The sequence below is a fragment of the Sinohyriopsis cumingii genome, chromosome 1 (genome assembly GCF_028554795.1).
Source record: "Sinohyriopsis cumingii isolate HCF-2022 chromosome 1, ASM2855479v2, whole genome shotgun sequence".
Classification (NCBI taxonomy): Eukaryota; Metazoa; Mollusca; class Bivalvia; order Unionida; family Unionidae; genus Sinohyriopsis; species Sinohyriopsis cumingii.
Genome location: NC_142961.1, coordinates 5,622,457 through 5,640,628, shown reverse-complemented (window position 1 = coordinate 5,640,628; position 18,172 = coordinate 5,622,457). Strand labels below are relative to the sequence as shown.

At 37.5% G+C, this 18,172-nt stretch overlaps 1 protein-coding gene across 2 annotated transcripts in view; it reads left to right on the top strand.

The window, feature by feature from the left end:
- LOC149806352 (histone acetyltransferase KAT6A-like) overlaps positions 1-18,172 on the top strand; it is an 84,693-nt gene that overhangs the window by 34,752 nt on the left and 31,769 nt on the right. For both annotated transcript variants that reach the window (XM_089951905.1, XM_089951895.1), the window contains exon 6: positions 5,366-5,429. In XM_089951905.1, coding sequence (XP_089808031.1) covers positions 5,366-5,429 — 64 coding nt within the window. The remainder of the gene's footprint in view (positions 1-5,365; positions 5,430-18,172) is intronic.

The window sequence follows — 18,172 nt, the reverse complement described above, 5'->3', positions numbered from 1 at the left end:
TATTATCTGAGGGTATATGAGAATCTGAAAACACCAACCTGACAAAGATATTCACCAACAAGTGGAGCGAAATTGGTATAGACTATAGCACCCACTGACATTTGATCCAACACCCACAATCTCATGACCGCGTTCAGAATCCATCACTTATATGAAATAACCAATCTTAAACACAGACACCAAGTACGGTTAAGTACCCGTCAACATAAACATTGAAACCTTCTAATTGAAATTTATCTCCGGTGACAATCGACCATCTTAGTGCAGTGATTTTGGGGTATTATGAAATCGCTTCTCATTTTCCACTATTACTATTGCACCCGAACCGTATTTTGTTCCAGTTAAGACGAGCAAGTATGTTCCAGACTTGAGTACTTTTACGATAAGAGGTTTAGGTGTATCAGAGACATCCCGACGTTACTGAAAATAAGTCTTCCATTGCTGGGTCCTTACTGTTTCCACTGCTTAATTGGTTGATAATCCTAACATTTCGTACCATCAACATACTTCACGTATTGGTGAAGGTACAGCTAATTGCACAAAGGTGACCTAATCATCGACATAGCCTTTGATACAAGCTACAGATACTACAGAGTTTCTTATTCTCCAGATTTCACTGATTTCGGCCGGTTATTCGTGACGACGCCTCGCAGCTTCAAAATAACATATTGAATGTCCCAGTTAAACGTGTTAAGATTTCCAGTTTGCTCTTGGAGAATCACAAGTTGGCCCATGTGAACGTCATCCACAATCTGGATGGCAAACGCAGTCAAATTCACTTGCTTGGCAAACTCGTTCAGATCCATATCAACACCGCGTCTTGTTGAGTAGCTTCCGTACATGTTAATTGCTATTTAGTATACTATTATGTTTATTTTTTAAGTGACAATGTATTGTCAACAAACACGCGTTGTGTTGGTGAGCGCCAAAAAGTGCATGTAACTCTGTAACAACAAGATGTCACAGATGGTGCCGTCCAGTCGAGTTTATAACAGCAGAGTCGAATAAAACTGACTGTTTTCCACCGCTTCGGGTTAAATAATCAGCAATTTAAAATGGCGAACCAATCCGGTACAACTCAAAATACAAAAGACGTTCAGGCGTTACCACGTATGCAACCCAATGAGTTTCAGTTCTTGGTGATGTATCCAGGTTAACAATCCCGGCTTCCCACTTTTGGGGGAACATCGATGCAAGTTCGTCCTGGCTTTGTCACATGGAGTAAATGGAGACTGGTTAAAAGGGAGGTCTTTGCGAATCGTACTGGGTATCCGAAGACCTCTGCCTGGCGAATGTTTTCGAGTTGCCCGGGGTAGTCGAAGACCTAGTCCTTTGTTTATTCGTTCACAAGACGCTATGCAGCTACAAATAACCTTTGTTAAAGGCATCCCGGATGCGATCCTGACTGATGCTTTTAGAGCTGCTGAAGCTGCAACCGCTAAGAATTCTGGAATATTTGCGAGGAATGGAAATATTCTGCGTTTTCTTTTTCCTTTCATTTGCGTCATCTCTGACTTGGATAATTTCAGTGTGACTCCGCAGTCGTTTCTTATTGCGCTCCTTATTTTTACAATCTGAATTGAATTAAGGGGAACATTAACTTTGCGAAATTATTATTAAAATACGTAACAGATTCAATTACTAGCTAGATCAAACGTTATTAGTTTTCCGCTAGTGCGTGAGTAACCCTTATTCGGCCTCCTATGCCCTCGAACAACATCAACTTATTAGGGAGAATCATTGCATCTGTAATTCTTGCCAACAACTAGATTAGAAGCACATGCATGAAAGCATATGTCTACCACAGACGGCTTAACCATGTCCAGGTTTTCCAGTGAAAAGTAATAAACTGGGTATAAAACCTACTGACGTATTTTGAGAAATCTGCAGACCCATGTCACTATTTTGATGCCGGTCCATGAACGACCTGTACGTGCGACAAGATTTTTGTCTAAGTCATGATACATTTTTCAGTCGGTTTCTGATGACCATTTAAACACAAACTTCACATTCTCCTAAATTATCAAATATCATTTTAATATGGACTTGTCCCTGACGCACCAGAAATACGTATTGCAATGCTTTAAATACATATTTTGGATAGTTATTTGACATTAAAACCGTTGAGAGCTGGTTTCCAGTGAGTCTGTCATCAGTTTGCTCAATGATAGTGGTGATGTGCCTCCAGAAGTCATAATCAACAGCAAAATGCGTTTCTGCAGCTAATGAAGGGATTATCAGAGGCTTCCAAGAGGCCCATATCGACAGCAAAGCTTTTTCATCGTGTACACCACCTTCACGCCAGACTGCATCATTACCGTTGTAATTCCGTTATAATGTAACTGTTTGTTTGGCTTCGAAAATAACCTTGCAAATATCTTTACAGAACCAGAATATATGAGTGAGAGGAATCGCACACGAAAACGACAATGATTAATGTCCTTTTAGTTTGACTTGACGCGTCGCGATTCCAAAGTTGTAAGTCAGGATTTTACTTTTTATAGCGGCGCCACCATCACCAAGTGAGTCAGGTATACAAGTGGGTTTTGAGTCCACGAACGCAGCCTGTGTAAGTTGATGCCGCAAATACACGATATGATCAGCATTTTCATTTGTGTCCTTTTGAGACATCATAGACAGGTCAGAGCATCTCGTGTAATCGTCGACCGCCCCGGTGGTCTAGTGGTTAGAGCGTCCGCCTCGGATGTGGGAGGTTGTGGGTTCGATCCCCGCCCAAGTTTTACCAAAGACTTACAAAAATGTTACTAACAGCTACCTCGCTTGGCGCTCAGCATTACGAGGTTAGTGTTAGGACTGGTTGGCCTGGTGTCAGGATAATGTGACTGGGTTGGACATCATGCTACATGTCTGCGGCATGATGCCCCAGTGCTAGACATCACTGTAAACTGTCACACTGCAGACATCGAAGCGATATGACTGAAAAATTGTTAAAGCTACGTTAAAAATCCAAATCACACACACACACACACACACACACGCAATCGCCACTGTATCTGGTGAGTCCTATTATTGTTGTAGCAATGTCAGCGTTGGTAAAACACGCTTCGATTTCCTTTCCGTCAGTGAAATAGCATGTGTTGCTGAATAATGCCATGGTGCTATTTTTGGCAAATCCAACTTTGCTATCGGGATCGTAATTGGCATTATCATGAACGTTTTGTACAAGCTTTCCATTGATTTCCAAAATAGCTTCACATGGGAGAATGTACACAGACGTGTCAAGCACCTCTAATGGTGCCCGTGTAACTAATCACCGTAGTCGACCTCGAATTGATTGAACCGATTGCAATCTTAGATTTTTCAACTGACCCGCTTGCAACATTTGTGATGCTTTCAACTACTCCCTTTCCAGTTTGGATGGCGATCGGTGCAGCGCGCGAAGGCAAGGCCGCAAGCACTTTTTGCGCGCCTGTAAGCAATCCCTGGGCAACAGTATCAAGACCAGTTCCGTAATATGTCACGGGTTTTCTCGCGTTAAACGTTCACACACAATTGTCATTATATTAAATGTACAGTTGTATTGCAGATGGTGCACATTCAATCGAGAAGACAACTAAATGTGGGCTCGTTTTCCCTCATAAAACATTTTAGAGTCTTTGCCTCTCAACAATGAAATTCTCTGTCGAATCTCATCATTGATCGATCCCATATCATATGTGTCTGGGGGAAGATCAATATCATTCCAGACGGTTCCACTGTCCGACGAGAACACAAACGAGTTATTCGCGGGAGGACTTCATGACGGTCGTAATCGGATATAAGACCAACTGTAATGCACTCGCAACAAAGATAGTGCTCGAGTATTCTGTATTTCCCTGTGTTGATTGGCGTAGAGAGCATCACACCAAATTCTGGTTTCGTAATAAAAAAAATTGCACAAATACATTTTCATATGTAGTTATGAAATAACATGTTAATGAATTTCTATTGCTCAGAGGAGACATAACGTGCTGAATAACTCTTAATCATGGTTGTTATTCGTACAAAAATGTAGTACCTGTAGACACAAAAATTTCGTACATGTAAACACAAAAATGTCGTACCTATGAACACAAAAATGTCGTACCTGTAAACAAAAAAATCTCGTAGCTGTACTGATTCTTCATTGTCTGTTAATACAATTCAAACTTATTACAGTTTGCACTTATAATAGTAATGCAACACCGCCTTGGGAGGATTGGCGAATCAGGTCAAACTAAACGATAAAACCCTTCCAGCAAGTCAACGAGGAGTCGACTAACTTAAAACATTTTTTTTTCTACGGTTAAGAGTGTCGATACCTTCGGTATTACGCTGTTGTTCCATAATTACTGAACTGTTTGCCTTCGCTTTAAAATAAAATCTCGACGATGGAAGTCTGCTTCTTTCATTTTGTCTAGCACTTAAGTATGTTTTAAAATTGCTCTTTGCGGTCTTTTTGTCTGACATCACAGGGGTCGTTCTGCAAGATATGCTAATGAATCTTAGGCAAATGTGTTTTTGTGAACGTCAATAATCCTCTTCTCGAAATGTGCAAGCCTACAAGTTATTAAATCCTTAATGTGTGAATGCCGATTATTTTGAGAATTCTTTAACTTTGGTAACCCAGCTTTTCGATGTCGCCGGTATCCATATTTTGGTAGAGAAAAGTTTGCATGAATTGTCGGATGTGTTCGGCTGGGAGAACTCTGCAAACACACGAGCTTTCTCCCGCTCAAGTGCCGCATCAAATTTTATTGGTCAGCCTCAGTAAAAATGTCGACCCATCTACCTTTACACATGTGTGAATTACACTCCAGGTAAGACAGTAGAACACGACACAACGCAAGCTTTCATGCTGTACTACTAAACGTTTGAAACTATCTAGTCATAACACCCTTTTAAGATTAATACATATCTGAGTAAAGCATAAGAATTTGTGTCGATATATCTCATTACTGAGTATCTACAGCCTCGTGTTTTAAACTTAAGATTGGGACTTAAAACGTTTTGTACGAAAGGTATACGTACTTTTTCGAATGTCAAAACCGAATTTTGATGTATTATAATTCATATAATATCACTAGATTCATACATTAATCTCATACTGAGGTTTTAATTTGAAGCAAAACCTGTAAAACATGCTATAGCCTCTGTGTGTATGTATGTATGTATGTATGTATGTGTGTGTGAGAGAGAGAGAGAGAGAGAGAGAGAGAGCTTAGTTGATCTCAACAGAATTCGTATCATTCAATACAAATTCCTTCACTTCGTTGGACTCTCACTAGTTACTTTAAAATAAGAGTGACCTCTCAAGGAGACTGACAAAAACATTGTATGACTACTGTTGCTTAATAATTCGCATATTATCTTATTGGCTATATAGATTTGTTGCCGCCATCATGTTCCAGCGAATCCACCAGTCTTGGTGAAAACTCGGCGACTGATAGGTAAGAAAACGTTTGCTTTCTTGAGTTTTACTGGTTGTAGAGCAGAAGTACGTATTAGATGGCTTACTGGCCTTCTTCCGTTGTCCGTCCGTCCGTCCGTTAGCACAAGCTTGTCATCGCCACTTCTCATGAACCACTTGTAAATTCGTCATGAAACAGTGAACACTCATTCATCCCAAGGTTTGATTGCTCTGAAATGCAAATGGTGCTGCTCAGACATCATGTATAACTGTAATGGCAGTCATCTTGAAAATCTTTCTGTTGCTGCTTATCATGAACGGAAAGCTATATCGACATAGGATTTAAATCAGAACGCTATTTATAATTCGTTGGTTATAATTGAAAATATTTCCATTCGCACACCAATGTGGTCGACAGAGCGACCATCTAAAAGTCTTGTTATCGCTTCTTTTAGTGAATGGATGGGTGGCCATATCAACAGGGACTAAAGAATTCTCATGATATCTAGTAGGTCCTAAATGAAAATGGTGCCGATATAATGTCTAATATGGCCACACGGCAGCCTTCTTGAAATTCTCGTTCTCGATAATCTTCCTGAGCGGAAAATGACATCGACGACGTTTTCGACAGAAGACTTCTTTGAATATCATTTTGGGTTCTACGGTTTTGTACGGAATGTTATATCAGCCTAGGGTTTTTATCAGAAGACTTCTGATGGTGTCTAGTTCGTCTTATAAACGAAAACTCTGCCGATTTGAAATCCATATATCAGTCACATCGGCTATTTGGAAATTCTTTTTGCTACTTCTTCTAGATGGAAGGCATACTGACAGTGACGTTGGATTTTCATCAGAAGACTTTGTATGATGTCTAGTTGGTATTAAGTAAAAATGTTGCCGACCTGAAATCAAGTAATAGACATCATGACAGCCATCCTGAAAATACCGTTATTGCTCCCCTTCCTAAATGTAAGGTCATATTTACATGACTACTTATTACATAATAATTATGACCTCCAATATGGCAGCCATCTTGTCGTTACTACTAATTGAAAAGTCGTATCGTCATTGGTTTTCACTAGAAAACTTCTTATGGGGTTTAGTTGTCCATGAATGAAAATCATGCCGATCTGACATCCGATATGATCACCATGGTGGCATTCTTGAAACATTATTACTGCAGCTTCTTGAATTGATGATCACATTGACACATGGTTTTTAACAAAAGGCTAATCATGAGATCTAGACAAGAAATCTGTGTACTGCATGAATCCATTTTGGCTGCCACAGTAAATATATAAAACATCTTGTCTTTAATTTTCCTAAAAGGATGGTCATGTTTTCGTTGCTTTTTATACCAAAATTCTTCTTATAGTTATGTAGTTTGTCGTAAACGAAAATGGTGCCAATCTTACATCCAATATGGCAGCCACAGTTTTTAATTATACGAGCCCTAATATTAACACTAACAGAACAAAAACTGTTGTGTTTGAAAGAAGAAAAAAACTTACAAATCCATCAAATATATTTCAATGTTGAATTATTAGACAAGTCATATTTATTTTAGTACCTTAGTTTTTTATTGGTTCAAAATGGTTTGTGGTTAAAAAAAATACAAAATACTTAGGTGTTTCCAAGAATTAAGTTCTATTTATATTCCACCTATTATTTGAATGCATTGTTCTACATGTAAGGTTACACATATAAACATTTTGATTCTGTCGTTGGATCTGTGTTTAATTATGGATCAGAGATATCAGGTTTCCATCCAAGAAATGACGTTGAACAAATTGATAAGAAAATTTGCTGACGATTATTAGGGGTGACATTTTTAAAAAATACTAATTTGGTTGTTTTCTATGATGAACAGGAAAGATACCCATTGTGGGAAATTAGAAAAACACTTCTTTAAATTGTTGGACTAGAATATTGTTAAAGATGGATATTTATAGTTAGAACTTGTGCTATGCGAAAAGCGACTCTCATAATGGGAAAAATTGGGCATTTCAAGTACAATCATTGTTAGAGGATCTAGAATTTTCTTATGCAACGATCAGTTTGATATTGTGATTCCAGTCGGTGAAATAGGAGATAATTTGAAGAATACCTGGATGTGATACATGAATCTCGTTTGAAGAATACTTGTATATGATACATAAAGTTCTTTGAAGGATAATTGGATGTTATAATAAAGCTTGTTTGAAGAATAATTGAATATAATAAATGAATCTCTTTTTCAAGAATACTTGTATATGATACATAAAGTTCGTTTGAAGAATACTTTTATATGGTACATAAAGTTCTTTGAAGAATACTTGTATTTGGTACATAAAGTTCTTTGAAGGATACTTGGATGTTATACATAAAGCTTGTTTGAAGAATAATTGAATATAATAAATGAATCTCTTTTTCAAGAATACTTGTATATGATACATAAAGTTCGTTGAAGAATACTTGTATTTGGTACATAAAGTTCTTTGAAGGATAATTAGATGTTATAATAAAGCTTGTTTGAAGAATAATTGAATATAATAAATGAATCTCTTTTTCAAGAATACTTGTATATGATACATAAAGTTCGTTTGAAGAATACTTGTATTTCGTACATAAAGTTCTTTGAAGAATACTTGTATTTGGTACATAAAGTTCTTTGAAGGATAATTAGATTTTATAATAAAGCTTGTTTGAAGAATAATTGAATATAATAAATGAATCTCTTTTTCAAGAATACTTGTATATGATACATAAAGTTTTTTGAAGAATACTTGTATTTGGTACATAAAGTTCTTTGAAGGATAATTAGATGTTATAATAAAGCTTGTTTGAAGAATAATTGAATATAATAAATGAATCTCTTTTTCAAGAATAGCAGCAGAGAGGGTGAACAGACCATAGAATTCCGACAAAATAAATAAAACAAACAAATAAATCATCTCGTAGAAAGGTCCAGATTTTACAAATGAACTTTCCTTGAGATGTTTATTTTTGCAATGACCGATTGTGCTAATAAAACCTCAGTTCGAAATAGTAGCTGAAAAAATAAAGTACTCTACGTGTTTATTTATTTCTTGTTTATTTTTTTGACGACCAACGTTGGTAGGTACCCTCTCTGCTGCTATTAATTTACCACCATACCAAGTTTGATGAATATTTTTCAACGCGTTCTCGCTGTACTTTCTCCTCATCTGTTTCATCTTCATCTGTTTCATCTTTATTTGTTCTATGTTTCAAGTAATATTCAAGTTCTGATGGTGGTTTTTCTATTTTTGGATTTATGTTCTTTCTGTGTTTATAATATATCATCAAACTTCTGTATCGATCTCCACCGCAATTTTTGCAAATCTGATATAATCCTCTAACACCGTTGTTACAACCAACACAACTTCGTGGACCAGCATGAAGGTTTTTCTTTATAAGATAATTATGTTTCTTGCAATATTCTCCACGGCATTTTTTATCACATTTATCTGTTGTTCCTTGACGCAGCCACGCACAGTTGTTCATTATCTGTTTAATTAAATTTAGTTTTATCATCACCTCTTTTGCTGATATTAATTAAATTATTATGTTATAATAAAAATGGTACATCCAGAATCTCATACTGCAAGAACAGCACGAGAACGATTAGAAACAATTAAAAAATTTCTTCCTGTCAGAGACTCATTTAGAAAAAATCTACAAGCGCAGCAAGAAGCAAAAGTTGAGTATGAAGAGGACACTAAAAAACTGTTTAAGCCCGTCACTGCAGCTACTGAACAAGTTACAACTGTCATCAAAGAAGATCTTCTTCCGGTATAAAAAAAAATAGCAAGAAGAACTAAACAGACGAGGGAGATTTTACGAGGCCTTCCAACTGACATAGCTGCAGCTCAGCCTCCACCTGTTGGTGAGGAAATACTTGAAGGTATTGGAGAACTTCGTGCTGAAGTCGCCGATGTGAGAAAAAAACTTGCATCTGAACCCAAATCAGCAGAAGAGAGCTTAAGATTAATTGCAAGATTTAACGAAGGAGTTGTTGAGGAAATTAGAAATATTGAAAGAGAGAGATTACCTGAGATGATATCAAAAAATATATCTAATAAATCTAGTATTTTAAAACCCGGTCATGAAAAAACAAATGATGATAATTTCATTAAATGGATATATCGCGTATATTACAACAGAAAACAAGCTAGAGGTCAAGAATTTAAAAGACTTAAAGAAGAAGTAGAAAGATTTAGAGGGGGACGGGAACAACCAAAACAAGGAGAGTCCTCCCAGTATCAGCTTCCTCCACCTCTGCAACAAATAGAACAACAACAACAATCTTCTTCACCACAGCAAAGGTTGTTGTCGAAAATTAAAAAGGCTAAAGAGTCACTTAAATCACCCTTCTCGAGGAAAATTCCTGCACCGAAAATGACATTTACACCGACAGGTTCACCGCATGGATTTCGAGAAGGTTCACCCCCGGACACCGCTGAAGTACTTACTTCGGTAATGCAACCACCACCCCAAGATGAACCTAAAACAGGATCTGGTTTATGTCCTGATAATATCATCAATGACGTGTCACGGTTAGAGGTTCTTATAGGAGGAAAACGTGCCGGAAATAATTCACCAGAAATAACCAATGAAGCAGCTGATATTTGTCGGCGACTATTTCAAGGTGGTATCATGGATATTGGCGTTTACCGAGAACTTATTGATGAGCTCGTTGATGACTAGTTGTTAGATAAATGGTAAATAAAATAAGATGATTGTGCATGATAATCATCGTAAACCCACACAGGTTAGAGCGGTAAACTCACGATTACCAATCTATGAAGCAATTTACGGAAATGGACTTGGTGATGTCATTCGAGGATTATTCACGAGGATAGCTCCAAAAGTAGCACCCGTCGCAAAACAATTATCGATGAAGGCTATTGATATTGTTCGTGATAAAGCTCCTGGTGCAATTGTCAATGTTGCTGGTAAGGCGTTCTCGGCGATCAAAGAAAGATTATCACGATTATTGCGACGAAAACAACAATCACCGGTGAAACTGGCAAGTACTGAGGTGATGCCTGCAGATGTCAGTAAAATAATAAATCAGGCTGCAAATCAAAAACTAGCGGCGTTAGCAGATCAAGGACTCGGTGAATCTGGAAATAATATCTCAAGTTTGATATCAGGAAGTGGAATTTCCCGAAGGCGGTGATCAACGTGTTAGACGAAAAATAATTATAATAAAATGTTCAAGCGCGTGTCCGACACAGCATTTGATATGGAAGCACCCGTCCTTAAGGATGAATCTGTACGTGATTATCAATTTTATTCCTATGACGCAAAACAACCAAATCAGCCCGGGAGAATCGAATTACAGGTTCATGATACAAGTAGATACTTTTTACCCGCTGATGCCTTTCTTGAGGTAGAAGGTACAATTATAAAAACGGATGATACTAATTACTTAGATCCAGTAAAAATTGGTTTTGTCAACAACGGGATCATAGCATTATTTAGTGGCGCCACATACATGATTGATGGAAAAAATATTGAATCAATTCAGAATGATGTCGACGTTGCTACAACAATAATTGGTCTGGCGAGATATTCTGATGATTATACAAGATCAGCAGGTCCCACAATGATGTTTGTGAAAGATAACTCCAATCACCCTGAAAGTGATCCGTACAATATAAGACGACCAAGAAATTTTGCCGATAACGCTGATGCCGATGTGTGGCCAGTGGTTCATGGTTCTAATGACAATTTCAACTTAGGATTTGCATCACGTAGAAATATGTTGCTAGGAGGCAATAGAGGTTTTTCATGTACAATTCCACTATCGCATATTTTTGGATTTTGCAGGAATGTTAAAAAGGTTATTTTTGGAGCTAGACACACGGTTGTTCTTGTAAGAAAGAACGATGATAATGATGCTCTGTGGAGACCCGTTGGTGACGTTGGTAAAGTAGTATTATCAAAACTTTCATTGTGGATGCCGGTAATGACTCCAACGATCGCAGAAGAACAGCGATTAATTTCTTTCATGGATGCAGGTGGTAAATCCTTGTTGTCATGGTTAACAACAAGCACAGACAGTATGCAAACTAACGTTAACGGTCAGTTTACATGGCATATAGCATCACAACAGGGTGTTTCTGCACCACGACATATTTTTATTGCTTTTCAGAGAACTAATCGTTTAAACTCACAAACTCACTCTCATATGATATTTGACCAACTAGGTCTCACAGATATTTCTTTACGGATAAACGGACAACAGGAACCAACAGAGAATGTACAACTAAATTATGCATTAAATCACATAGGACGTGCATATCATCGTTTGATGTCATTTATGGGACGTGATCAAAATGTTGATACCGGGTTGCAAATATCACAACTAGATTTTAAAAACTTGTACCCGATTTATTATTTTTCATTAGAACATCTTGATCTATCAAAACAATCTGTCGTTGATATACATCTCAAAGCAACATTAAATACCGGTGGTGGTATTGATTACAGAGCGATCGCGGTCATACTTAGCGACAAGGCCATGTTACTTGAAGGTGGTAGTGGTCGAATGAGGGTCGTTGATGCACCGGTGGAAAATCTTTAATCGTGCTATTTAGAAAAATATATTTTATATAAAAATGTCGTATGGTCATGTTAATGTTACTCTGACCCCGGGTCAGGTAAAAAAGCTTCAATCAAAAACCGCCAACAAATGCGGAACTAAAATATCACTAAAACGAGATCAGATTAGTGGTGGTCCAAACAAATTATCGTTGACAAATAATCAGATTAAACATTTCAATAAAGCCCTAGAATCAAAAACTGGAGTTCAATTCCATCTCTCCCCGAGCGCCATCAAAGACATGGTTAAAACGGGTGGTATATTCCCATTTCTTGCGGCCATTCCGGCATTACTAGCTGCGGCTGCTCCAGCCGTAGCAAAAGCAGTTGCGTTAGGTGCTGCTGGAGCGGCGGGTAAAAAAATTTTCGAAAAAGCTACTGGTGGACGATATAACAAAAAAAAGGGACGCGGTCTAAGATTACCGGGATCTCGTTGGGGGAGAGGCCTAAGGCTTCCAGGGTCATTTCGTTAGACGTTCCATCATCAAATTTTGATTTACTTGATGCTGCTAAAAAATTAAAAATATCCGCCTTTAGAGGTGTTTTTATGCGAGATCAATTACCGAAACAACCAAACAAACTAGAAACAGGTATTATTAATCTTGACAAACGTTCCGGACCTGGTACTCATTGGGTATCATACGCGATTGATCCGCGTGGAATTGTTTATTTTGACTCGTACGGGTTAGCTCCACCTGTTGAATTTATCAAGTATGTCGCACCACTCCACGCAACAACTAGCGGTTATAAAGTTTGGTATTCAACGCTACCCACACAAACAATGACAGATCCGCCAATATGCGGCCGTGAAGTAATTAATGTACTCGACGCAATATCAAAATCATCCAAGCCGCCACATAAAGTCGTGCACGATTATACAAGCAACCGATATGTTGCGCGTAAAGCATTTTAAACAACGGATCTTATTATAATGGTTGACATTTACGGAAGATCTTCACGCGTTAAGAAAATAAAATCCGACGTTGATCTGTCAAAGTATGCGACCAAGGATGACCTCGCTGATATTATGAACCTTGCTGGAGTTGACCCAGATGAAGTTGTTATTTTTCAAGATCGATACGGTAAACTAAAAACCAGCAATATCAGATGGAATGATATAGTCCGGCGAGTACTTGGTGCAGTTACGGATAATATTCCCGTGTTTACTGACGGTGGTAGAATCAGAGATTCAAGTATATCACTTAAAACCATCAGAGATGAAATTGCAAAAAGTGTTGCTAATCGCGTGAGAAACACCGGTGACACAATGACAGGTGAACTTAACATGAACGGGAACAAAATAGTAGCTGTAACAGCTCCAAAATCTGACAACGAAGTCGCAAACAAACAATACGTCGACGACGTGGATGGAAAACTATCCACGCTACGGGCCGAGTATGACGTTCACACGGGCGCGTTTACAAGGCTTCGAAGAAATTTTCAAAAAACCGATGATGCCATAAATAAGTTCTTTGGAACTCCTTCCGTCATCGATATAAAACTTTCTGATATCAAAAGTAACCTAGACACGATCAAACGAACACAACTAGACATCGTAGCGGGAATTCCTGAGATTATCAGTAAAACCAATCTGATTAAAATTCCAGCTGAAATAACTCCCGGGCATATCACAAACATCGTATGCACGGTATCATCGGGATTTGCAACATGGTCAACGCAGAATAAAAATATCAAATATACCGCAACAGTCACTGGCGTGTACAGGCTGTCTGTGTTCAGTGCTGCAAAATTTGAAATATTTACAACGTTTCCATGGCGTTATTCCACAGACAGGTTTTCCGGGGTTGTATCCGTTATATTAAATAACGGAACCGAAGAAATATTTATTCTGGAAGCAGCTGATAAGAAATTAACCGCAACATCTTACTGGTGGTGTTTGGAATTTGTAGCTGAAACACCTCAATTGTTTACTGCATAAAAATATATATGGACGGTGCACAATACAGATACAATCAAGCGCGTGAATGGCAGGCTGCGCTAAAAGATCAAGTCGATCAATATACAGTAAAAGTAAAAAAATATCGACGACGATTGGTTATCGTTGATGTGATTGTTTATTCAGTATCCGCTGTTGTTGCTGGAACCGGTGTAATATTATCAGCGTTGACAACGATGGCACCAGTAGCTGTAACTATTTGTATTTCAGCAGCAACAACTATTGCAGGTGTGCTTGGTATCATCACAAAAAAAATATGTACTTGTACGAACGAAAAATTATCCGATTACAAAATAAAATTACATACAGCGACGGTAGCATACTCGAAATTATCCTCGTTGTTATCAGCGAGTCTCAGTGATGGAATTATATCTGATTTCGAATTTTCAATGATGACCAAAATATACGACGAAGGTATTAAAGATACAAGTATCAATAATGACAGAATTACTCCAGCAGATCGTGACCAACACAACTCCGCCAAAGATAACGATGATCTCGGTAAGTTCAATTAATCCTGAATTTAGTGTTAATTTTCCTACTGCAATTCCAGTAAAAGAAATAGCACTAGCACAATTACGGGTATATTACAGCTGGCCAAATATCAGATCAAAATCGTTTCATGGTACACCAGCAAATAATTCGCTTGTATTTGCTAACAAGAACAAATCCGATGGAACACCTGACTGGGTTGTTGTTGGAATACCAACCGGCAGTTACCAGATTGAAGAGATCGGTGAGGAATTTGCGCGTAGAATAAAATCAATAACAGGAAAGGAATCAAAAATATCAATAAACGTTCATGAGCCGACGTTGTCCTCGACGGTTGAAATAAACTCGCCTGATTATGCCGTTGATATTTATCAATCTTCAATCAGATCCGTGCTAGGATGGCCTGAAATTCCCCCGGTGCATAAAGGACCACCAGAACCGAAGTTAGATGAATTTTTCACAGATGAAAGGAAATTTATAACAACTCCAGAATATAGAGAAAAATTTCCATGGAATAGAGCCGGTGATGCGTACCGGGTTTATAATTTCAGTGATGATATAACCTACAGGAATGTTTTTAGACTGTATACTGATCCCATGGATTTTGAGTTCCGGCAATCAATCGGCAAAATACAAAATCTGTTTTCATCGTTATCGCAAAATTATTCTGAGGATATAAAACAACAAATTATTGAGTCAATACAGCATCTAAATCAAGTAGGATCAGATCTTAATTATATTAGTGATGTTTTTTCTGAAGCAGCAGATAAACATGCTCTCCCCTCCCCCCGTCCTAGAAGACCATTTCTTGATCATTATACAATATCAGAAAAGGAGTATACAGTGGGGGTTAATATCGTATTTATATCATTTAAATATAAAAAGGATGAAATAGATAGAATTATCAACGAAAACTTCCCTAAAATACTCGATGCGTGGAAAAAACTAGCACCATTAGCAGTTGTTCTCAGACATGATAATGATCCACATGGCGGCGGAAGGCACGTATCCCCGCGGATCGTTAATATAACACCGACGGTCGCGGTCAATCTGGTTTGTGACGTAATCGATGGCAGCTATCAAATAGATCTCGGAAGATCAAATCAGGCTCAACAAGGATACATCCTATACACGTTCACACCACAAGTTCCCCCTGGAAATTTAATCGTGCAAGAACCAACTAATCCCGTGTATTTGCGGTGTCACAATAATATGTTAACGCGAATCAATTTTAAACTCACAGACCACCTTAATCGCTTGATTGACATACGTGAAGAAGAGCTTGTAATAAATCTGTATGTAAAGTCCTAGGACTTTTGTCTTAAGGATTTCTGTCGTAAAGACTTTATCGTAGATCTTCATGTGGAGGAGGGTTTTACACGCGAGGATTTCTTAACAGTTAGAAGAACATTTGTAACAGAGATCAGAATCAAATTCGATCAACTTAAAAAAAATAATATTTATTAATTTTACTGAAATTGTACAAATTACTTGATTTTGACTACCAACTACCCCCTCAGAAACATAAAAATGCACGAATTACTTGATTTTGACTACCAACTACCCCATCAAAATCAAGAAAGTTCTAACCTTGTCAAATTGTTCCTAACAAATTTTATTTATTATAAATTAATTTTATTTATTTATTTACTGAGATTTTTATTTTTTTTTTACTAAAATACAACGAAATTGCTCAATTTTCCTGATTTTGACTATCAACTACCCCGTCAGAAATCAAGTAATTCGTGCATTTTTCTTTGATTTTGACTACCAACTACTCCGTCAAAATCAAGTAATTTGTGCATTTTTCTTGATTTTAGTAAAAAAAAATAAATCCTCAGTAAATAAATAAATTAATTCAGAAATAAATAATTTGTAAAATTAAGAAATTGTACAAATTTGTTAAATTTCAGTAAAAAAAAACAAATTACTAACCCATCAAATTCAGAATAATATTTCTGATCAAAGATCTCAGTCATCTTCAAAATTACTACGCTGGATCGTTTCATCAGTAACGAAGTTACCTTGGATCGTTTCATCAGTAACGAAGTTACCTTGGATCGTTTCATCAGTAACGAAGTTACCTTGGATCGTTTCACGATCTGACATTATTTTTCTTAATAGTCTTATGCGGGTACTAATCGTTTTCTTTGCCTCATACTCGTGGGATAATAACGACTTAATTCTTTCTACGGCGGTAGAAAGAGGAACGAACTCCTTCACATGATCATCTTCTACGGTAGCTAGCGACTGAAACATTGCCGATTGAATCCGTTTCATGAGACTGTATTCAGATGATAGTGTGTGTGTCCCCATGGTTTTACGTTCTTGTAAAATCTCAAAATCAGAAACTATTTTTTCAGGATTAAGTTCATCAGATATATTAATTCCATCTTTTTTTAATTTTTTAATAGCGACAATTACATCATTGATATTTTCATGGTTCATTATATAATATATAAATCTTTAAAATAAAAAAAATATCCCTGAACCCCTATCGAGTGTTTAGCGAGTTCGTCGGAATGTTTCAGGGACAGCACAGCCAAGAACCTGTAGCTTGCCACCGCAATCTACCAAGTTCATTAGGCAAATATTCCCTCTACGAGAGCCCCTAACCCGCCAAACAACGGTCTAGAGGCCCAAGAGGGAGGACAGCACAATCCTCATTAAACTCGTAGCTTGCCACCGCAATCTACCAAGTTTAGAGGATATACATATAACTAACTAAGGACAGCACAGTCCTCATTAAACTCGTAGCTTGCCACCGCAATCTACCAAGTTTAGAGGTATACACATAACATATAACTAACTAAGGACAGCACAGTCCTCATTAAACTCGTAGCATGCCACCGCAATCTACCAAGTTTAGAGGATATACATATAACTAACTAAGGACAGCACAGTCCTCATTAAACTCGTAGCTTGCCACCGCAATCTACCAAGTTTAGAGGATATACATATAACTAACTAAGGACGGCACAAGGACAGCACAATCCTCATTAAACTCGTAGCTTGCCACCGCAATCTACCAAGTTTAGAGGATATACATATAACATATAACTAACTAAGGACGGCACAAGGACAGCACAGTCCTCATTAAACTCGTAGCTTGCCACCGCAATCTACCAAGTTTAGAGGATATACATATATACAATGAAATGGTTATATACAATGAATGAAGAGCCCCTATCGAGTGTATTAGCGAGCTCAGATTATGAATACGGCACTAACTAAGGACAGTACAAACATGTACGCTCAGCAAAATCACACCCACAATAATTAATCCAGTGGGTGATACGAAAATATGTATCAACCACAAGTCAATATTGTGGTTTGTGAATTTGCTGAGCGGAGGGGTTATTGCGGTTCCCCCCACTATTATAAAAATCGCAATTATGCGCACCACCGACAAATTGTCAGCCATGGGGATTCGATCCTGGACCGCGAGCGCCACAGTCCAATACCATACTGATCGAGCTATCAAACATTGTTACGAACATATGTTTCGGAAGTTAATATATAGCTAAGGAACCAATATTTACACTAAACAGCGGTTTCTGAATAATAACGGTTTCTGTATTTAACAGTTTCTGTATTTGTAGCGGTTTCTGTATTTATAACAGTTTATGTATTTATAACAGTTTCTGAATAATAGTTTCTGTATTTATAACAGTTTCTGTATTTGTAGCAGACCGAAAATCAATAATAACAGTAGCATTAATGCA